The sequence below is a fragment of the Pangasianodon hypophthalmus genome, chromosome 15 (genome assembly GCF_027358585.1).
Source record: "Pangasianodon hypophthalmus isolate fPanHyp1 chromosome 15, fPanHyp1.pri, whole genome shotgun sequence".
Lineage (NCBI taxonomy): Eukaryota > Metazoa > Chordata > Actinopteri > Siluriformes > Pangasiidae > Pangasianodon > Pangasianodon hypophthalmus.
In genome coordinates this window covers 20,198,056-20,222,515 of record NC_069724.1, presented here as the reverse complement: position 1 = coordinate 20,222,515, position 24,460 = coordinate 20,198,056, and the positions used below count along the sequence as shown (strand labels likewise).

General features: G+C 38.0%; 1 protein-coding gene across 2 annotated transcripts; it reads left to right on the top strand.

The window, feature by feature from the left end:
- The first annotated feature begins 380 nt into the window (after positions 1-380).
- mamdc4 (MAM domain containing 4) lies at positions 381-17,768 on the top strand. Of its 2 annotated transcripts, none has more exons than XM_026929082.3 (29): positions 381-505; positions 1,768-1,854; positions 1,970-2,134; positions 2,943-3,068; positions 3,735-3,977; positions 4,089-4,205; positions 6,099-6,254; positions 6,367-6,467; positions 6,698-6,853; positions 6,980-7,070; positions 7,330-7,443; positions 7,611-7,703; positions 8,825-8,962; positions 9,220-9,362; positions 9,839-9,947; positions 10,974-11,078; positions 11,766-11,897; positions 12,060-12,187; positions 12,504-12,717; positions 12,805-12,942; positions 13,023-13,147; positions 14,216-14,306; positions 14,395-14,541; positions 14,669-14,794; positions 15,002-15,126; positions 15,273-15,375; positions 15,958-16,139; positions 16,449-16,481; positions 16,567-17,768. In XM_026929082.3, the coding sequence occupies exons 1-29, from the start codon at positions 454-456 to the stop codon at positions 16,588-16,590; spliced, it is 3,564 nt and encodes a 1,187-aa protein (XP_026784883.3). In that variant the 5' UTR covers positions 381-453; the 3' UTR covers positions 16,591-17,768. The 2 variants fall into 2 exon arrangements, with proteins under 2 accessions (XP_026784883.3, XP_026784882.3); XM_026929081.3 differs by having other exon boundaries at positions 16,446-16,481.
- Positions 17,769-24,460: the final 6,692 nt, after the last annotated feature.

Genomic DNA, 24,460 nt, shown 5'->3' with positions numbered 1-24,460 from the left:
AAACAATAACACTGTAAAGATATAAACATAATTTAATATGAGACACATTTATATTTTGAATCTGTTGCACACTATATAGGGCAGTATAAATGTGCTAACAGTATATATATATATATATATAGAATGACTTAAAATATTTAATCAATCATTCCATTTATACAGAATGCCTCAATAAATATATTTTGCATCCCACATCAGGGTTTTTCTTTCCTCTCTGCACTTCCATGTCCTCATGCCTTTACTGAGTGCAGTGAGCATTTTCAGTGCCCAAGTAGCAATGTTGTAATCGCAGTTATAGTTTCTGTAATCTGCTAACGCAGTCCCTTGTGGTTGGAGCTTTTCTGTGGTTTTATGACACATCAGAGGGTCAAGTCCAAGCATTATATTTGCTTAGAAGCTGGAAGAGCAGGTGAGGCTGGTGTATAGTGTACACTGTCTCTGCTATATCCTGGGATGAAGAGGGACTTCATTCAGCTCCTGACACTGCTCCTTACTGTCCAGTGCGGTAAGAGTTACTCTTCCAAAACAAGGGTATTAATATTTTGTCATGTATATAAGCAATTCCTGATTGATTAACAAGGTTGGACACCCACGAACGGGAAAAATTTATTGATGTTGTAGGCTACGCTAAGTTTATATTATAGATTTCTCTATATTGTATATACTTTATACCATATATGTCTCAATTCAGTCTCTTTTTGTTCACTGTAACGTCTGAAAATGAGAGCTAATACGCAGCTGTAAGAAGAAGATAAAAAAAAGAACAGTTTTGTTATTTACTGCTTTACATCATCTTGACTTTGCACATGTATCCTTCATATCTATGGTTTAATATCAGAGACCTTTGGCCTGAGCTTTTCTTGTTGTGAGAGACTGATTGTGAGTGATGTAACCTTTGAAACAATCTAATTGGAAGGCTTTTTCCACTGCCAGAAGGTTGCAAAAGGCACACAGTTAAACACCAAAACATTTTTAAAATAATAAAACTCTTCATTGATTGTGTCCTTTAGTCTTTGTCTTAAATCAAGGAGTATTACTTTGTTGTTGTTCTTTCGGCTTTTCACATTAGGAGTCGCCACAACGGATCGTTGGTCCATGTGTTTGATTTAGAATCTTTTTTTTACGCTGGATGTCCTTCCTGACATAACCCTCCCCAATTTTATCCAGGCTTGGGACAGGCACTATTACGTGTGGGAGTGCACTGTCGTGTGGTTGGTTCCCCAGCTGGGAATCGAACCCGGGTTGCAGCGATGAGAGCCCCATGGCCTAATAACTAGTCCTCCAGGGACCTAAAGCAAGGAGTATTACTTTAATGGTTAAAAAATTTATAGTTTAAATACTGTACCTAATGGAGATACATATTTATGGTTGTGTTTTATACCAAGCATAAGAAAAAGATCTTACTAAGTGGCCATGGGTGCCATGGTCAATGAAATGTACTACAAAATCTAAAACTGTGTAAATTCCTTAGAAGAGACTTTACAAAAAATAATTTAATAGTTGTATTACACAGCTCCACAGTCTCCAGTTATGAGATGATGTGTGCGTTTATATACTACATTTATTTCCCAAAAGCATCACAATACAAAGATGACTGTTAAGAGTGGGTATCTACTAACTCTCTACCATTTAAGATGATCTAAACTTTACAACGCTTTTGGGAAACTGTGCCATAAACAGTAATTAAGGTTTACATTCAAAACTGTGCTTTTTTTGCGGTTTGAACCTGAAATATATATATTTATTCTTGATTTTCTTACTTTGTAGTTCTTACCCTGGAACGTAGCAGGTGCACAGGATCAAAATGTGACTTTGTGTGCGACTGCAGCGACTGCAGCGATGAGCAGGACTGCGGTGAGATACAGATGCACCTGATATTCTTTAAAACTCAATAATCTGACTCACTGTGTTTCATGAATGCAAAGAAATTGTCTATTTGTGGTTTTTATGCCTTTTTGGGATTTAACAGGTTATCGGGGGAGAGATTTTGTGTGTGATTTTGAGGATGCAGGGATGTGTGGCTGGACATATAAGCCGGCTGAAGTTGATGAATACATGTGGGAGAGACGTCAGAGGGGAGACCCGCTGCCCAACAGTGGACCCTCATCTGATTACACCACCGGCACATCAGCAGGTACACACACTCCACACAGTGCACTTTGTTAACTTTCATGCTATTACAATTGTCTGGCTGTAATAATATTATTTTAAGAGGTGGGAGGGTGCAGTAATTTCTTAAAGTGGATTCAGTATTTAAAGATGCATGGAAATCTCACTTTTTAGCAGCATGAGTGTGAAAATAGTTATTTGGGAAAAAGAAAATGAAAATAAAATATCTAGTCAATTGGCTAGGATTTGCCATATTGGCATTTGCTTCTTTAATTAATGAATAGATGGATGGCAGTATGGATAGATGGATGGATTGCTGAATGGATCAATTTGTAGATGATTCAATGAAAAGATTGATTGGTGGATTGATGGGTGGTTGAATGGATGCATAGTTCAATTGGTGGATTCATTAATGAAAGGATTTATGGACAAATCGATTCATAGATGGATTCCTGGATGAATGGGTTGATTGATAGATAATGGATTAATGGATGAATTGATGATTTGATTGATGGATGGTTTCATACAGTAGATGTGATTGATGGATGATGCATGAATGGGTTGATGGATGGATGGATTCAGGGATGGATTGATGGATGGATAAATGGATTGGTGGATTGATGGGTGGATGGATGGCTAGATGAATTGTTACACTGATTAATGAATGGATTGATGGATGGATAGATGGATGCACTGATGGATGGATGGATTGGTTGATTGATAATGGATTGATGGATGCATGAACGGAAGGATTCAGAGATGTAGTGATTGATGGATGTATAGATGGGTTAAATCTGGTCTCCAATGTGTGTATGTTGTTGTGTTGTGTGCAGGTTGGTTCATGGCAGTGACTCCAGTGAATGCAAAATCTCCTAGAACAGCTATCCTGACTTCTCCCACGATGAACGAGTCCTCCCTGACCTGTCGCCTTCATCTCCGCTACTTTATGTGGGACTCAAGTAAGTACACGCTCTCACACACATCTCAGAAATGTCATGTTCTGACATATAACACAGATGCATTCTCTTTTGGCTTGCCTAATCTCAATAATGTCTATCTACATAGCAATAATATTTCATTACAGTTTTTTTTTACACTTGCTACAAAGCAGTGAGCCCTACCAAGTTCACTTTTTCTTGCGGGAACATTTCATTTTATGTTTGAAACGTAATTATGACTACCAAAATAATCCGTCATCTCAAAATAATTAATTCTGTCAAAACACTTGCACTGGTTTTCTTCTAGGAGCTCAATGACCCAAAACATACTAACTGGTGGCATTGCAGGGAACAGAGGTGCCAACATTGCTAAAAAGAAATCCTAGCAAGCAGAGACAAAAACATTTCAGTGTATAAGACGATTATATTTTAAAAATCATACTGTGTCAAAGTGAATAATGTATTTATAATGAATAATTTGAATAAATTTGTCCAAGTAGTGTGCTTTTTGTACTAACTACGTAAGGATTTTCCAAAAAAAAACCCAAAAAAAACCTACATTCAGCACAGAGAAATGCTTGTTAACAATAATTAAGAAAACTACAACGTGGATGAACAGTCACTCATATGTATGTATTGAATTGCGTTACATCCTACATCCCAATTCTTTGTATACCCCTGTTCTAGGTTTCACTGTGCTGGAAAACAGCCCTCTTTGGGCAGAAGTGTCGACTACCGAGGGCCAAAACGCTGTGGTATGGAGGCCAGAGAGCTCAAGTGTCCGTGCATGGAGGGAAGGCATCATCTTCTTGGGACGCATACCTGGCCCCTTTCAGATCCAGCTACACTCACGGCGTCAAGAAGGGAGGAGAGGAGACATAGCCATCGATCAGCTGGAGTTCATGGACTGTGCACTTCCAGGCAGAATGAGTAAAAGAAAAATTGAAAGGCAACAACAACAACAAAAAAAGTTAATTTCTCTTGTCTGGTGTGTCAATACATTTAGGAACTGTGCTCTTTCTCTATAACTATTTCCTGCAGGCACTGGGAGTTGTGGGGTGGGCCTTTTCCAGTGCAAACTGGGAGGCTGTGTGGAAGAACGTGCAGTGTGTGATGGCACAGATGATTGCGGAGACAGGACTGATGAGGAGAACTGCGGTTAGTGTGTTCATCCCACATCCCTTATCATGATACACTATAGTTATACTACAATACTTTATGATATCTATGGTTATGATACTCCATATAAACCAGTATATTACCATGATGGTAAAACTTTCTACAAAGGCCATATGCCTAATGACCTATGAATACATTCATAACATATTACAATGCATTCATATGACATTATACATGCTGTAATTTTTTATGAGGTATTATAGTTTGTAGCAATGATTATAATGCATTCACAAACTGTTAGCGGAATGCATTATACATAGTTTTCATAACACATTATATCATCAACGCCAAGTTTGCGTAGTGCATTATGTTCAAGCGTAGGCACAGTGAGTGTTGCCAAAGTTTTTAAAAATATATTTACAGACATATGATATTCTAACCTTTGTATATGAACCATAATTTATGAAGTTTGTGAGCTCTACCTAAAGTGAGACATTTTCAACAAAACGTTTATTATATTAACCCTCTGAGATTGACAGATGCATCCACACATCCAAAAGACATCACAACTGATTCTTGCAAATAACTCAGAGAAGATGGACAGTAGAAACAAACAGAGAAAACTATGCAAAAGAGCTTTCATATGATAACCAGGTTATGTCTGTATACCAAAAGGAAGTGGATATATCTCTTTTTTTATATTATACAAAATTATTTACTCGTAGTGTGCCTGTTACTTTAGAAAGTAACAGTTCTTCTGTTCATATCTTCACATATTTTGATGTAAAAAAAAAGTTGAATCCGTTGGATATGAACTATTGATGCATTTACTCACAAGGATGCAGAATGCTGCTGATCTACAGATAAAAAGAAAATGTGAAATGTCTAAAAGCTGAGGTTGTGGCAAAAAAAAGGATACAAAGCATTTGAATTAAAACATTTTAAGGTTGTATAATACAGCAAAACAAAATATGTGGCAAAACATTAAAAAATACTTTAAACTCCAAAGGGTTAAATCAACAGCATCAACAGCATTTTAATCAATAGTTTTTTTATTAAGCCCAAAATTACACTGAAGTTCTTTCAGAAGAAAATTTTCCTCATCATCTCCCTAATTCTTTATTAAAGAAAAAAATAAACAGGTCTGATAATATACTCTACAAAGCAAGGCTGGGATTCTTTGGTATTGGTAATATAAGATGTTATGAACACCACATATACATAATGCATCATATTAACAATTCATAATGCATGATAAAAATAAAGCTTACTTTAAAACATTAAGACAACTGAATTTGAAACTCGGTGAAGTTCCCGTCTCTTGGAGCCTTTAAATGATTGTTACACTATACGCCCAAAAGTATGTGGACACCTGACCATCACACCCCGAGCTTGTTGGACATCCCAAAATGATGGGCATTAATATGGAATTGGTCTCCATTTGCTGTAATAACAGCCTTCTGGGAATGCTTTCCATTAGATTTTGGAGTGTGTCTGTGGGGATTTGTGCCTATTCAGCCACAAGAGCATTGGGCAAGTTGGATACTGTCTGCATTCCAGTTCCTCCCAAAGGTGTTCAGTGGGGTTGAGGTCGAGGCTTTGTGCAGGCCACTCAAGTTCTTCCACACCATCCTTGGCACACCATATCTTCCTGGACCTCGCTTTCTGCACAGGGGAATTGTCATGCTGGAACAGGTTTGGGCCTCTTAGTTCTAGTGAAGGGAAACTGTAATGCTACAGCATACAAAGACATTCTAAATAATTATGTTCTTCCAACTTTGTGGTAATATTTCGTGGAAGGCTCATGTACTGGTATGATAGTCAGGTGTCCACATACATTTGGCTAGATAGTGTATGTATATTGGGCAGGCCTATCAGCCACACTAGTTCCAAATATTCATCCTATATTCAATGTTCTGCTGGGTTGTACAGGAGAGTATATGAGTTGTAACTTTGAGGAAGACATGTGTGGGTGGGACGTAAGATCATTTTCATCACTGAAGTGGATAAGGACCAGTCAGATGAACATCTCAATGTCTGAGCCTCTAAAAGGCCCTGGGAGAGACCATTCCACCAATTCTGCTTCAGGTACTTGCAACTGTCACTCGACTTGTAGTTTGTCATGTATCAATGCCTTTTTTTCAGCTTACATGATACTAATATATTTTGTTTTGTTTCTATTCTTCTTCTTCTTCTTCAGGTCATTTTCTGTATGTTACCAAACCAGATGTGCTTAAGCAAGACTGGGCATCTTTTCAAAGTCCTCCTCTGGAAGCCACCAATAGCTTACATCCTTGCCGTGTAAGTTTTTTAAAAATGTATTTTGTACTGCTATGGCATGTGAAGATAATTTTGTGTAGTAATTTTCTACATTAGCCATAACCATATTCAGAGTAGTTTAAATAATATATATGTCAATATTTATCATTGGAAAGTTAATATTGGCCACAAATAACATCCCCTAGATTTTGTACTGAACTGTTGGTATATCCGTCAGTATTTGGATGCATTTGGATTATTTTTCTTGGCAGATGGTGATGTACACACACCAGTTTGGTGGCATATCAGGGGGCCTATCAGTGCTGGTGGCAGAGAGACAGATTTACCCAATTTGGGAGCGTGGAGGCTCACTGGGTGATCTGTGGGTGAAAGCTGAGATAGAGTTTGTAGTCAACAGCACATTTCAGGTACATGTATTTTTCACATTTCTCTATTTTCACCATTAGAATAAATCAGGAACCCATGCTATAATACTGTCATTTCCATTTTTGTGTCTGTTCCTTCCTCTTTCTCGGTTACTTGTTATCCTGCAGATATTGTTTGTTGCTGCGATTCGAGACCAAGCATATGGAGGCATTGCAGTTGATGATATTACACTGTCCCCTGAATGCCGTTTGTCCAATGGTGAGCTACTCTATCTTTTTTTTATTCTCATATAGGATAAAATGTCTATGACAAATTAACCTCAACCTCTACCCTAATCTCAACCCTGTATCTACCTCTATTTTGGACCCTAACACAAATCTTATCTTGGCTGTGGGAATTTGATAGAATATCATATTTATAAAGGTTGTGTAATCTATAGTAGCTCTCTCCCAGAAATGTATTATCCATATTATTGCTCATCTCTGAGCATAGTTTATCTTGATTTCGCTCCCAACAGTGTCAGTACCACCAGAGTCTTTTCCTAAACCACCCAAAAAACCCTGCGCAGAGGCCAGCAAGATTTGTGACTTTAACAGGGACTGCGCAGAGGGAGACGATGAAGCACAGTGTGGTGAGTGTCGTTTTAGAATAGCATGTATAAGCGCTCAATAAATACAATACATACAACAAATAAGGGCGGTTACCATGGGGCGGGTGCAATGTAATTAATATTAAACATATTAGAATATTTTGAATGTAACTGAGATGTGAATGATGTGTGTTTTATGATTTCCACAGGAGACTTTTCATATGAGCAGGGTAGCAAGGGTTGGACAGACATCAGTATCGGAAGCCAAGGCTGGAAGCTTATGGAAAATACCTCATCTACAGGTAAGTCCTAATGCATGTGGAAGAAATAAGAAGGGAAAAACAGAGCCAACTTACAGGTGTGGGAGAGAAATGTGGTCAACATCCATGGCAGGGATCAAAATACAGGATCATATACAGTATATCCATACGCCATACTCATATACACTCACAAGAATAAAGCCAACAAATAGTAAATACAATAACAGGGTGAGCCATCACAGTTGTAACCTGTTCAAAAACTGAATCTGTACAGTTGTGTACTCGTAGCTCTACAATAACTGTTGGCACAGGTTTCAGAATTTGTGTATGTTACTTCTGTGTGTAAGATTGTGAAAAAGCATGAGTAACACCTGTTATAATTGGACAGCATCTTGCTTGGGAGTCTCAGACTGTTAAGAGTAGTGACAGGTGGCAGCACTGAGACAGAAAAGATGCACACACTAATTTCCACGCTCATAAGATTGAACTGCAACTGATGCAGAGTCATATAAATACATGGAAAGCTAGGGACTAGGAAAACTCAAAGGAATCCACTAAGAAACCATAGTGGAAAATCACAGCTATTATACATGCAATACATCACAAAGATACAACAAAAATACAGAGGATGTACCTAGACAAACTAGACAAGCAACGGAGAATAGTTAGGTAAGTGTTGCTATTAAGGTTAACGATGCTAATGAGGGGAAATTGAAGCTAGTTGACCACATAGAGTTCTGTAGTATTCTCCAAAAAAAAAAAAAAACACACTCACCAGAGCAGAAAAGAAGATGGGAGATAATAGGAGGCTATTGAAAGTCAAGATACCTGTAGCTCTGACTGTATACATGTTGCTAAGCAGGTAATTCCATACTGTGTACCTGACGTCTGATGTGTACAATGTGCGAAGAAAAAGATTGATGGCTATATGACAGTGGAATTTATTGCAAATACTGCATCATATATCACTTCGTGACTTTGTTGAAGATCTGAGCATGCATGCACATGTGCACAAAAAAGGTTTCCAAAAAAGTGAGTCTTACTGTCACTGGTGATTAGGAGAGGTGAAATATGTCTAATGTTTATTTTATTGTACATTTTAATCTATACAAATATGCTCTTTATTTATTTATTTGTTTGTTTGTTTATTTATTTATTTTCAGAGGCGTTCTTATATGTGTTTGAAGCTGCTGGTCAGCAGCTGACAGAAGCTCAAACACGCACCCCTCCACTCGGCCCATCCGGCCTTGCCTGCACTCTCAAGTTCTCCTACAGCCTCACAGGCAGCAACACACACATAGGTACAAGGAACCAAACAGTCCTACACTACAACAATACACCTTTCTGCATACACACAAACAGCTACTCTAGTCCTAACGCATATGCTATAAAAACATGCATATAGCATTACTCTGACCCTAACACACATATAGTACAGCAACACAATAATAGCTACAGTGATTGTAACACATGTACACTATAGCAACACAATAACAGCTACAGTGATTGTAACACACATACACTACAGTTACACATTTGATGCTCTCTCCACTTCCAGGTGAAGTGTCTGTAATTGTAGTGGACAGTGTGTTGGGCTCTCTGCCTCGGCTGTGGGAGTTTGGTGGGAGGACGGGTGAGAACCCAGCGGAATCATGGGTAAAAGAGGAAGTCTATATTGGTGCCAGAGATCAGCGTTTCCAGGTATTGGCATTTCTCATTTTCCTGCTGTAATAATGTCGGCAGAAAAGACAACAGGCCCAGTGTAAGAGCGCACGTGAGGTTTTTCATACTCATACTCTTGGAACAGGAGTCAAACAGTAACGTTAAACTTTATCAACGTCTTTGCTCACCACTTTCTGCTCAGCTTTGGCTTTGCTCTGCTCATTGCTCTGCTCATACACACACACACACACACACACACACACACACTCAGCTCACTGTTCAGGGAGAACAAGAGAGAAAGACTGATCACATAAATAAACATGGGACAACAGGGCTCAGGTGTGCCATGTTAATTATTACACCTCTAGTTCGTCCATGAACACGTCCCTCCCGTCCCTCCCATGCTAAACCACACCCCCTCCTGCTACAAAGTTCATACTCCATTTTCTTCTGTTTAAGTGTATTACACAGATCTGATTATTATAACTCACCTTCTCTACCTTTTGCTTTGTAAGCTGGAGTTCAGAGCTCGTGCTCAAAATATTAACTCGGATGCAAGAATAGCAGTGAAGGATGTTCATTATGTCAACTGCAACCCAGCATATATTCCCTCTACTATTGATGGTAAGTATATTCCATCTACTGCTGATGATTCAACTCACATGATTTATTCATTTCTGTTGTAGGAAGATCTTGAAATTTTGGTATTTGTAAATTATTTCGCACGAAAATTTGAGAAACAGTAGGGAGGTGTGGGTACAACTAAACAATGGGTGTGGTAAAGATTGTTAAATAACCAGAAAGAGAACAAACACTGCTTCTTACTGTCTTTCACAAAACATGTTTTCATTTTGTATGCTATGTACTTACTGTATGTTTAAAGATAAAGCACTTCATGACGGTGTGACACATATCGATGCTGCACTGAGGTGTGATCTGTCTGATGACAGAATGATTTTGTATTAGGCAGATTAATTAGCATGCACAACAATGACACACATTATTTTCTGAATCGGGAATACGCATATATGTGGAAACACTGATGAAAAGATTTCCATTATATAAATCTCCTGTTATCACAACACACAGTCACCACATGGTTAAACATATTGAGAGAAAATAAAGATGCAAACCAGACAGTAATATCTTTTACAAACACCACAGCTCATAGCTAAAACATTGACAATGACTTTTTGTTAATGGTGCAAACATGAAACTTTATTAGAAGAGGATAATAACCAGAACCTTATTCGTTTTCCATAATCTGCATTAACAAAATAGCTTGCCATATGCTATTCATTAAGTTACCTATCACTTTTTTTGACTGGAGTATTTGCACAGTGGAAGAGCTAGTAAATGTACAATTTGTCCACTGCATTGGATACAAAGGAAAAATGTAAAATTATAAGTCTTGATGTTTTGCTGTGTTGTTTCATTGCAGAACTAATTCAGTTTGGTGGGATAGTGTTAAAGTGCTGAAATATCAAGCATGAATTCACTAAATTATGAGCATTTTATATGAATTTAACCTGATGTAATTACTCTCCATATACAGTATTTGTTAATAAGACAGAGATCAGTGTTGTTTGGATAACATGGATTTATTGATCTTTGTATTTTGTGTGTGTTTTTGCTTTCTTCATCAAACAGGACTCTCATGTAACTTTGAGACTGACTTATGTGGATGGTACCAAGATCAAATGGACAACTACGACTGGAGTGTTCAGAATGGCATTGACCACACTATTGGAAGTGGTACGGGAAACATTCGACTTTCAAATAGTTTTTATGTAATAAATGCTGTGAACCACTCAAACAGAATTAAAACTATTCTATATTCTCTGATATAATACAACACGGCTGTAATTCAAATGATAGGTTTATATTAATGCATTATCTAATGCATTCTATAGTAACAACTCGTTCACCGGGACTTGTATGGCAGACCCTTCACTTAATCTAATAAATGTTAATAAATGAGTAAAAAGTGTTGTTATTTAACAAAGAAGAATCATTAATACGTGAAGTTTTTTGTCAGGATTTGTTTTTGTTTTTTTTTTTACATTTATGGAAGGAGTCCCCAGTGTTAGCTCTTTGTAACAGTAAGTTTTGTACTGTGGGAGACTCTTTGTGAGGGGACTTTGTGATTTTCGGTTTTTCTGTAACATGAAAAGCTTGTTCAACACTATATAAAATGTAACTATAAAATGAACAAAAAGTATACTAAATAAAAAAATTGTAATTGCAATTGCAAATGAAACACTTTGGGATGTGCTATTATTGGAAAATAATCAACGTCAGGGTTGAAAGTGAGAGTGTAGCAGGTAACAGAGTTAAAACTTACACTTTCATTAATTTGAAAACATGCTTTCACTTGCCAAAACCTTTTTTTTTAAATTATTATTTTTACCCCTGCTCATATGTAATAACACCCCGCTGTAGGTAGAAGTCTGTTGGTGGATATGTGGAACACGACACTACGAGGTCTCTCTGGCCGTCTTCTTTCACTCCACCAGAATTCAATGGATGCGCATTGTCTCTCATTCTTCTACAAACTCTACGGCCCTCAAACAGGTAATATACAAATGAAAAAAAGTCTGCTTGGTGCATAGAATTTAATTTTTAGTTCTAAATGTGTCCCTTTTAGACATAAAGTCTTCTATTGAAATGTGATATATATAATGTCTATATTGAAAGGTAGACTGCGACTAATGCTTTGTACATTGACTATTTCAGGTGCACTCAGTGTTAAGCTGCTTTTAAAAGATGGCTCAGAGCAGCTGTTATGGACCCGGTTTGGGGCTCACGGAAATGTGTGGCAGGAAGGACACTGCCCAGTGCCTCAACAAATTATTACCTACCAGGTACAAGTTGTTGAGCACTGCATATGTACAGTACTATATCCCATATTCATTATATTTTAATGGTATAGTTTGTAATTTTTTTCAATATCCTGGTGGGATTGGTGAAACTTCTTTCAGGACTGAGTGGGAGTGAGATTTTTAAAAAATTCCCCCACACACCACTAGTAGAAAGTATCTATTAGCATGTGGTATCTTCTTAAGCCTTCATTAAAGAATGAACTTTCCTGTTATGTGAGATATGATGTTGGAATTTGTGTATGAGTATGAGTTTGTTTATTTCTATCTGTCCCTCACTTTCTCTCTCTTTGTCATTCAGTTAGTGTTTGAGGCAGTGCGCTCAGGTTTTGATGGACAGGTGGCTATAGATGACGTGGCATTTGTGAAAGGCCCGTGCTCTCTGCCCACTATGTGCTCATTTGAGGGTCAGCGCTGTGGCTACATCGACAGTAGAGAGGGTTTCTGGGTCCACCAGACATGGGATGCAACAAGGACTGGCCCTAAGACCGACCACAGTCTTGGGACAGAGATGGGTTAGAAAGAAGTTGAAATGTCAAAGAAATGAAATAATGCATTTTTAATGGTGTGGAATGACTGAGTGATATTTCATGTCACCTCAGGTTACTACATGCTGGCCCACAGCGGTGTGGATGTCCTTCCTCAGGGCAGTGTGGCGATTCTGAGCTCTCCTGTACGCCGTGGTGTGACTCACACTGAGTGTGTCTATTTCTGGTACTACATGGGGGGACATAACCCAGGTCAGACAGCATAACCACATATACTTCATCTTTTCTGATATGACAGTACTGAAGAACCTGATCTAATATATATCACACAGGTACTCTGAGTGTGTATGTGAAGCCTGTTGACAGAGACAGGATCCTGCTGTTCTCCAGCAGTCTGGATCAAGGACACGTCTGGCGCCTTGGAATGGGCAGTGTTAGCTGGCATGGAGACTGGCAGGTAATTATCTCATTATCAGTACCCAGAAGTCCTTTGAAATAGTCATGGAAAAAATATTTTCATGCTAGTACAAATAAAGATTACAAAATAAAGGAGCCCTGCTTTACTAAAGGTTTGCATAAGTATTAACACCTGCCAAAGAAATCCAAGCTAATTTAGTAATAGGGTCAATAAATGATACTGTCTCTTTAGTTGCTTTGATTGGTTTAGTGTGCCACAAGCATTAACCAGCTGTTATATTTTTCTCCTTTATTATCTCTATCCAAACATATCAAGAATTATAAAGTACAGATATAATGTATCATGTAAAATCTTTTAAAGACTTAAACATTTAGTAAGAACAATCATTGTTATTATACTGTTGAAATCTCAATTCTGATTGGTCAAAAGGTGTTGACTATCTTTGTATAACAGCATGGCTCTGACATTTGTTAAAGCTGAAGTGTATATATGTTTTAATGCACTCATTCTAATAAACTAACTTCTCTGTAGTAACAACTTACACAGTGGATTTTAAAAATAATGTGTAATCATAAAATCTTTCTATGAGGAGATGTTTATTTAGCATTCTGGAAGGAGTCCCCAGTGTCCGCTCTGCCACAGTATGAGGCAAAGTTGTAAATACATTTTTAGACACTGGAAATTATTTAGGACAGTGCACTTGACAGTTTCTCAGTAACCTTCCAAGCTGCATTTTTTTGTGTCTTTAAGAGAGAGGGGAAAAAAGAGAAACTGGTGACGAAACAACTTTTATAGCTGCTATAACGTAAACTGTATCGGATACTAACTCGTTTTGTAGACATTCCACAAGATTAAATGTAACTGTAAATGGATAAAGAGTAATTGTTGGCACATTGCTGAGTTATAAGAGGAATAAAACACTTCAGAATGCACTAAACTGTTACTGGAAAACAATCAATTTCGAAGTGGTAACAGTAACTTCCCTTCTACCCCATTGTTAATTATTTACTTATAACTGTATGCCCTGTTGTGTTTTATTCTTTACTTAAAGCGTGCTGTAATCAGTCTTTCTAATGAGCTGAATGTATATATGTGTTTGCCCTTCAGTTGCAGTTTGAGGTGGAGGGAGGAGGAGGAAAAGACACTTATGTTGCTATTGATGACATCAGCTTCTCAACTCACAGCTGTCCTACAACAGGTTTGTTTAAATGAATGAATGAATGAATGAATGGTCAGTAATGCAAGATTACTATTTTTCCTTTTTTTTGTTTGGATTCATTTTTCAGACAAATGTGATCTGGAACGAGGTCTGTGTGGATGGAGCAACATTCAGAACCACAATTTGGATCACTTAGATTGGGAGCTAAGCAACCTGCTGTCTGAAACACACTACCCCACCCCTCCATATGACCACACACTGCACAATGAGAGAGGTTTTTATATTTTTATGTCTGGTGTTGCCTGACAAGATGCATCATCCAAGCCATCCTGTAAGATTTTGTCAAAAGTATATTTTAGCAGCATAGTCATTTTTACCAACCTTATTGCCTTAACTTATAGGTCACTTCCTTTTCCTTCCATACACTCCACGGGACTCTGCTACCCGTAATGCCTGGCTGCTGAGTCCCCATCTTCCTCCCACCAAAGGCACCTGCCTGTATTTTTGGGTTTATCAGCCTGTCGCTCGTAAGCCCATATCTGTATTCTGATTTCTCACACTTATCAGAGATAATTGATTTTTAATTATATAATAATGTAGTGGTAATAATCATCTTCTAGTCAGTAACTATTTCTCATTTGGAGGTTATGAAATGCTGTAATATTGCATGAAGAATTCAGTGATATTATTGCTTTAATAAACTAAACTTGGGCTGGTTGTCTTGTTCGCTGTAGATGACAGCAAGTTGGTGGTGTGGACGCTCTCCAACGCGGCCAAAACTGAGCTTTTGAGCCTCACTGGGGCTGGAGACACATGGAACCGTTTCAGATTAAATGTCACCTCAGAGACTGAGTACCAAGTGAGTTTTTAATCCTTGCAATAAGACAATTAGAGAGTAATGATGCTAAAATTGTGTGTGTGTGTGTGTGTAAAATGCCTGCATGTGGTACATGTTGTGTTATGCATGTGGTAATATTTGTGTGTATATGTGTGCACATGTAACAGATTGTGTTTGAGGGACTTAAAGGAGCAAAGAGTGTTCTTGCTTTGGATGACTTTGGCTACACTGTTGGAGTCAACTGTGTTGGAGAGCAGACAGACCAGATAAGTAAGTGTCCGGCGCACCCATATGTGGTTCTTCCCCAAACTCTAGCCACAAAGTTGGAAGCACACAATTGTATAGAATGTCTTCGTATGCTGTAGCATTACAATTTCCCTTCACTGGAGCTAAGGGGTCCAAACATATTCCAGTATGACAATGCACCTATGCACAAGCAAGGTCCAGGAAGATATGGTGTGCCAAGGATGGTGTGGAAGAACTTGAGTGGCCTGTAAAAAACTCTGACCTCAACCCCACTGAACACCTTTAGGATGAACTGGAACACAGACTGCATCCCAGGCCTCCTCACCTGACATCATTTGATCATTCTTGTGGCTGAATGATCAAATCCACACAGCCATGTTCCAAAATCTAGTGGAAAGCCTTCCCAGAAGAGTGGAGGGTATTAAACAGTAAAGAGTTGGCTAAATCTGGAATGTGAATGAGACAAGCACATATAAGTGTAATGATCAAGTGTCCACAAACTTGCAAGTCAGACTTGCACAATGAGAACAGGGTCAGCAATAAAAGTGTTAATGGTAACAGCAAATGTCTCTTATGTCCTTCAAATCAATACTTTTTCCCCTTCAGCTTCAACATCACCTAACAACACAGGAGTAATAGCTGTCTCTGTGGTAGTAGCCATTCTGCTGATGATGACACTAGCTGTTTTACTCTTCCTCTACCTGAGGATGCGTGAGCGTATCAAATCTCAGACACAGAACTCAAGTGGTAATGCGGATCCAGGCTTTGGAAATAATCTGTATGAACCGGTAAGTACTTGTCATTAACAGGCCTATGTTCTCTGTCTGCTCCTTCTGAGTTCATAGAATATAATACGAGAGTGAATCCTGTGTATGTGATATAATATAGTAATGTATGATATAATATAGTAATGTATGGCGAGCTAGTTAACTAGTTACGTGTATTAATACAGACTAAGAGAAATGAACTTCGCTATGATCATGCAGAACTTCATGTTTGTACCCTCAGCAAAAAATCATCACTGATGAGACACTTTTATTAAGAGAAAAATGCAGATATACTTGGTGTATTAATAACCCTATTTTCACCCCCAGCAGGATCATGTTGTTTTACCTTCCATCTATAGCCGGGTAAGTAATCAGTTTTTATACGTGCTCTTGAGTTAAAGAATAAAGCGATTGTATCTTTAACAAGTGTGACATATCTGTTTTACAGGAGCAAGAGCAGGAGGCGGAATAAGACTGCCAATGTGATTGTGCAACTTGCTGAAGGGACTTTGTGCAAATCATACGATGCCACAGCAGAAGAACTGCTTGTATCGTTGCATACACATCCGTAAAAACACCTAGCAGACTACTCAGTACTTTTTTTTTTTTATAATTCTGATTACACTACAGTGCAAATCTGGAATTCGAATAACAGATTAACATCAATGCACTCTAATACATTTCTATGGTAGCATTTCTAAGGTAACAACTTACACAGGGACTTGTATTGCAGAGGATCCATATAAACATATATATATATATAAAAAAAAAGAGTGCAGTTCTTGATACGATCAAGTTTTTGGTGAGGAGACGTTTATTTAACGTTTACGGAAGGAGTCTCCAGTGTTGGTGCTTTCAAAGAGTCAGTGATAAAGCCGTTCTTTTAAGCCGTTTTGCAAGATGGAGAGCTTTGCAGCAAAAAGCAAGACTGTTGAGGAATTAACTGATGTTTTATATCTTAATTATGGCATGATGGTGCTCTGGACTGCTGAGGTTAGTAGTATGGGAGTGTTCAAGATCTAGAAGATGATATAAGTTGTGGAACATTACAATAAAGTATACAAGAAAAGAATAAAAAGTCTACTACTGGTTAATATTACTACTATACTACTACTACTACTACTACTAGTACTAATAGCGCAAATGGTAAAAATCCCATTGTAGTGCATAATCTGGCAAGACTTGGACAAATAAAGGTTCTAAAAGCTAATGTAGAAACATAAGGAGCTCATTAAATGCTGCTAGAATGAACATTTTATATGTTTACATGTTATGAGTAAAGATTGAGCATCATCCTTCTGGTTTTGGAAAAGCATAAGCAAGTTTGAACTGCAAGATCTTTGAACAGCCACTGTATACACAAAAAGTGACCTGTGTTAACTAGTTGTTCTCACTGTTTGCAACATAAGAACAAATTTTACAGGAAACACATACCAAAATGGAATCATAAAACACCTAGAGCAGCTCTATTTTTTTGTTGTTGGTCTAATTATAGTGATGTCTAATGTCAACATTTTAAGGGAATAAAATGTTTAATTTGATGTTGGAGATAAGCTGTTTTATTTCAGTTATAAAACCTTTTTCACATATATGTAATATGTAACTTGTTTATCAAACCACTGGTTAAAGTAATAAATCATATTTACACAATTTTCAAATGATTCTAAAAGTAGTTTATTAACCAAAATGTGTCTGGGGCCACAAGTGTGCTTCTTTAGTTTTGCATTGGAGACAAGAAGCTAATACTACATCCAATTTAGTATTATGGAAACAGCAAGTCTTCATTTTCATCTATGTCCAAGACATTATTTAGCTCAGTAATACCATTTCTACATAAACATCTCAATAAATGGCAGAATTAGTCCATGATTTTTTAAAAGGAAAAACCCTGAAGGCCTCACCTTCTACAAAAATATGTACCGAAGATGAAAGTGGTTCCTGCTCAAAGATGACTTTTATTACTGGGTTTTTTTCTTTTGTCAGGGTGGCCAAGTCTCAGTAAAACCCACCTCATCTAAATCTCAAAAACTGCATAAAAGGACCTGAAACTAGCTCAAAAGTTTGGACATTGTATTTTTCTTCTTTTTCTCAGCCTTTGCTTGGCAGACAAAGCTGCAATGGTGAACTTGCATTTTTGATTTACAGTACAGTACTGCAATACACCTTTTTATCTTTGCTTCCACCTCATCCCCTTTCCCCTCTCCCAATCTTTGCAATATATCGTAACAGAAATGGTTCTGTATGTCGTTGATACACTGCACTTATACTTTCTCTTTGTTTGCCTGTTTGTAGAAATGAATTAGATTTCATTTTGATTATGCTCTAAAACAAGATCTTGGCAGCCACAGATTTTTTTTTTTAAACTAGCTCTGGCAACCCTGTCTGTAAAGTACTTTAGTTTAGTGTTTTTGTTTTGTTTATTTTTTATTTTTAAGAATAAGAATAAAACAAAACTAGCTAGAAGTACCAGTAATATTTATGTAGCAGCCCAGAATTAGGTTACTTAATGTTAAGTCTTAATATAATTATGTAACAATTTAATCTAATCTTTAGAATGTTCTTACAAGAAGTGCTAATTTGTCCTATTTATTACAAAAAGCGAACTTAGCCAAATAATTTATCTTTCAAACAGTGTTAGCTAGCATACCTTTTTGTCAGCAGGCTACCACCGGCTATTAAGTAGTTTACACATTAAAAAAGTTATTGCCTATACAATGTCTACAGAAAGAGAAGTTCAAAATTTTCAACTAAATAATAAATTAATTGTGAACACAAACGTACATTTCTTGGAGCTGCAGCTGATTTTTACTTCAGACTTTTTTCTGGCTGCAGCTGCTGTGGAAAATTCCAGAAAATAAATCGTGACACAACGAGCCTGTTCTCTTTCAGGTCCGCATCCTCAAGCATGTTATCATGTCAACCCAACTACCTGACTCAGCAAGCTAAACCAACAAAGCTAAACCTTTTTAGAGTGCATATAGTATCATATCGTGTCCAAAAAAAAGAAAACACACACACATAAGCAGATCTATGTGTCAAATAATGTGACTCCTAATGTGAGTCCACTTTTGTGCTAGAGAGAAAATTATTTAAATGTTCTTATTATTAATGTAGCCCTATTGTTTAATTGGAATAAAATTATTTTAAACACCCACGTGCCTAGAAATGAAACTAGACGTTGATTTCAGGAGGTTATGATTCAATTTTGCATGGAAATAATTTGTAGGTCTGTACTGAACGCTGAAACAGAGTGTATGACAACACCCCTAGCAACGGTGTGATGTTTCCACGGCAACATCCTCGTGCTTCTGTCCTCGTGCGCACCTCAGGAGCATCAGTAGCTACCATGAATCCAGCAGACAAGATGAAATGGATAAGAGATCTACAACTGCATTGCAGAAAAGGTCCATGAGGGTGTGTGTGTGTGTGTGTGTGTGTGTCTGCTCACCGTGGAATGTTCAAGCTGGAGAGAAGAAGACCACATGGCTGGGATGGGAGGACAGTAAATGACAGCGTGTCACAGCCCACGCGTTTTAACCGCTCCCATAAGCACGCATCGTCCATCGTGCAGAGGCTTTACAACGGATAAGCTCCCTGCACCTCTAGGACAGTGTCATGGACCCTGCAGTGCTCATCTTCCTGTTGTATGTCATGATAGCACACGACCTGGTGTGTGGACTGATTCAATACCGGGCACAGGCAGCCAAACCACACAAGAGAGCCGCTCTGACGTGGCGCTCCAGGTGAGTTTTTTATTTTTTTTTTAAGCACGCATCCTTGTCCTGTCTGAGCCCAAATGGTCCCAGCTCAGTGGTCTGCAGAAAATGCATCTAGATATTAAGATACAACTATAACTGTTCTTGCTTTTAGCATTATCACATAAAAACTGTTTATCAGCTAGATAGGATCAAAACCTTATGTCACAGGCTCCCAACCTTGGTCCTGGAGTAGCAACTGTCCTACACATTTTAGTGTTTTCCCTGCTCTCATACACCTGATTCAACAAATAAGCAAATAACCAGCACCTTTCTGAGTTTAAGGTGTGTTAGAGAAGGAAAGGAGTAAAATAAGCAGGAGGTACTCCAGGACCAGGGTTGGAAACCTGTGCCCTGTGTAATTGGCTCTTTTTTTCACAATTAGTGACATTGCAGTGAATGTGGAGCCTAACCCAGGAACACTGAGCATGAGGCAGGAAAACAACCTGAACAGGATGCCAGTCTATCACAGGGCACAATGCACACACCTTCAGAGTAACCTGCTGGTATGGCTTTTTTGGAAAGTGGAAGGAAACCAGAAGAAACCCACACAGAAATCTAGAGAATATACATACAGAGAATAACCCAGGCTCAGGATTGAACCAGGGACCCTGGAGGTGTGAGGTAGCAATGCCACCTGATGTGCCACCATGCCACCCAGAGTATAATGCAGATATTATAATAACCCTCACATCATGCCACAGTTGTCATGCTGTTAATATATCCATGGCCTTATAGCTGAAGTTAAGTCTAACTATCTGTGATGTTTTCTGAAAAATAAATTATATGTTAAGAAAAAATATCAAAGCACAAAAATCTGGGAAACGAAAACTCCCAACCCATCCAGAACAGACTTTTCCCAATATCATTTGAGTGGAAATATGTTTTCCCTGTGTGTGCACATGGGTTTCCTCCAAAAACAAGCCAGTAGGTGGATTGGCTACACTAAATTGCCATAGATCTGTAAATGTGTGTGCAATGTGTCCTGCAATGGACTGGCATCCCATCTACAGTGCACACTTGGTATTCCCGATTTTTGGAAAGTTTTAACACTTTTTGTAACTGTGCTATACAACACTTCAATTCCGTTTGCCCATGAGAACATTAGTGAGATCATTTGTCAAATTTATAGATCGTTGGCATTGAAGGCAAGGCTTTGGGCTGGCCAGTCAAGTTCTTCCAGTAAAAGCTGTTCATTTTGAGCTTAACCATGAATTATACATGAGAAAAATCTCATGTATAATTCCATTTCCAACAGTTAGCATTACTATTTGTGTTCTCCAAGCATCCATCAAGCCCAGCCTCATCCATCAGACTGGCAGACAGTGATGTGTGACTCACTCTAATGGTGGCGAGCTTTTCTATCACACAAGGAGATCATGGTGATCTTAGGCTTGTATCTGGCTGCTTAGCCATGAAAATCTGTTGCTAAGCATCTGATGAACCATTCTTGTGTTGATGTTGCTCCCAAAGAGTTTCAGTTTCAGCATTTCAGCACTCCTCTGGCAAACTCTGAACAAAGTTATACTGTATCAATATTATTCAAAAAATAAATATAGATTAAATTAAATCTAGATAAATATAGGGTAGTGCCACGAGTAGAGTTGCCACATTACAGCTCTAGGGTCACTGGTTCAATCCTGTGCTTGCATTATTGTCTATGTGAAGTTTTGCATCTTCTCCTTGTGTATGCATAGGTTTCCTCCAGCTTCACCGGTCGCCTGGTACCATGCTGGTCAGTGAATGTTTGTATGCATGGTGCCCTGCCTCATGCCCAATGTTCCAGGGACAGGCTTTTTGGTTAAAATATGATGCATTATTCCTCTAATCTGTGTGATTTTCTCTTTCTCTCTCCCTTCAGTGCCCGTATCTGCCATGGCCCGTGGAGAGTCAGCAGCAAGTCTGTCAGGTCAGATAGACTCAGATGGAAGAAGACTTGCCGCATAGTCAGGAAGGCATAAAATTAACGAGGATGGCTATGGGTTGTATAACGAACTCTGTGTTATCACATTAAGAATATTTAATTTACACTATGCCAGATACTGCCTTTTACCGGACAATGATTGTAATTGTTTTTGTTAACAGTGAAGTTCAGATGTTGTTAACATAAATGCTGTCTCTGTGGTGTGTATGATTTGTTGTATTTGACAAGAGACTGAGGTGCTATTTTTATTCATGTGATGTGTCAAAAGGATTTCTGCACTACATACTAGATCGCTGTAGAATGTTTCTGTACACATAGCAGTTGTGTTTTTGTAAGTTGCTCTGGATGAGAATGTCTGCCAAATGACTAAGTGTATATATAAATACATGTGTTATTTATGTTAAAAATAACTAGTGTGTTGCATTTACCACTTATATTGAATATAAGTTAAAAAATGAATAAAACAAAGCAACAGTATCAACAAATGTGAATAAACTGATGAATTGTGGACTGGAGACTCAAACTACAGAACCAATATAGCTAATTATTAACTTCATGAGGCTTAAAGTGAGACTTTCTGAAGATGCACAGTATTACCTAGGGGTGGACAAATCATAAATTCACTAGCTAGCCCACTTGGCAAGTAAAAGCTCCAATATGCTGCCCAGGCACATGATTTGCTTGCCCAGAAACCTAATTGACTAGGCTATGGGGAAATGGGGCTATAGAGAAATGAATCAATATATAGTTATTATCCTCTTCTTAATAAAGTTTCCAATGTAACACAGTATGTTTGACAATAAGTCAGAAAGTCTTTGGACAATGTTTCGGCTATGAGCTAGGAAGTTCTGTCCTCATGTCGCACATAAAAGATATTACTCAAGTCTGACTAACATCTTTATTTTCTCTCGATATGTTCAACTGTGAGGTAACTGTGTATGATAAGTACCTGTGTGTTTCTAAATCAGATAAGATTGAGTGTCATCCGTGCACACTAACTAGCTTTATTTGGTAATTTGTTAAGTTGATTTATTGTCCATGTTTAAGACAACGAATATGCCACTGTGAAAGAAATGTCTTGCATGAACAAATACCACCCACTTCTTTCTACTCTAGGAAATACAAAATGGTGATTTCTCACCTAGAATTCACAATCAACACATAAGTGACGAGTAGCATAAGTCACTGTCTGTCCAACCCACACAGCATGTGTTCCATAAGTGCTTCCCACACAACAACATGTTTTGCCTTTATCAATCAAACTAATGCCAACACCGCAACAGTGTCAAAGGAATATTGAGGTGTGGACAGTCAAGGTCGGGCCAACATGGTTCACTTAAAAATGTGGCGTAAGACAGTGAATGAACAAACAACTCCATGCCCATCACCATCTTCTTCACTGTCTTCTTCCTGATGAGTGTGAGTGGGTGGTGACAATGACAATTATTCTTCACCCTTTCGTGTCCCAAGGCTGCTGCCTCAGCTTGTGACTGCTCTTCGCCTGTAACAGCAAAGCACCACATCATCAGATCCACAGATGTACCATAGTAATCGAGTTGAGTGATGAGCAGTGAGGAGAATATGAGATATAGGAGCTGACAGAGTAATTTCACATGGCTGACCTGGTTCTGTATGTGAAGAAAGCAACATACAGAGGGCATCTGGTGCTGAGTGAGTCATCTGTGATCTGAGAATAGTCCTGGAGCCTGAACTTGAGTCAGCAGGCGAGTTGTGCAGCAATGGCATAAAGCATAATGAATAAACAGACACCTATGTTTGAAAAGAGCACTATAACAATAACACAATAGAACAATATAAATCAAGTGTATTCAATACAACTTAAGTGTCTATACAACTCTAGATCATTCAATCACACTCAAGCGTACTGAAAACAAGTGTCTTAAATAGAACTAATGTGTCAATACTACTCAAGTGTATTCAATACTTCTAAAATGTGTTATACTCAAGTGTATGCAATATAACTTAAGTGTCAATACAAATCAAGTGTATTCAACTCGAGTATATTCAACACAACTTAATTGTGAATACAACTCTAATGTATTCACAATTAAATTGCATTGAATACACTTGAATACAACTCAAATGTATTCAATACTATTCAATACAACTCAGGTGTATTCAACTCAAGTGTGTTTGATACAACTTAAGTCTCAATACAACTCAAATGTATTCAATACTACTCAAGTCTATTCAATACATGTCAAGTGTATTCAACTCGTGAATTTAATACAACTTAGGTGGCAATATGATCTAAGTGTATTCAACTCAAGTGTATTCAATACAACTTAAGTGTCAATACAAATCATGTGTATTCAATACTACTCAAGACTACTCAATACAACTCAGGTGTATTCAACTCAAGTGTGTTCGATACAACTTAAGTCTCAATACAACTCAAATGTATTCAGTACTACTCAGGTCTATGCAATACGATTCAAGTGTATTCAACTCAAGTGTATTCAAGTGTATTCAATACAACTTAAGTGTCAATACAACTCAAATATACTCAACCAAAGATGTTCAATGGGGTTGAGGTTAGGGTTTTTTTTTTTTTTTGGAGGCTGTTTGAGTTCTTCTAATCCAACCTTTGCAAACCATGCCTTCATGGAGCTTGCTTTGTGCACAGGGGCATTGTCATGCTG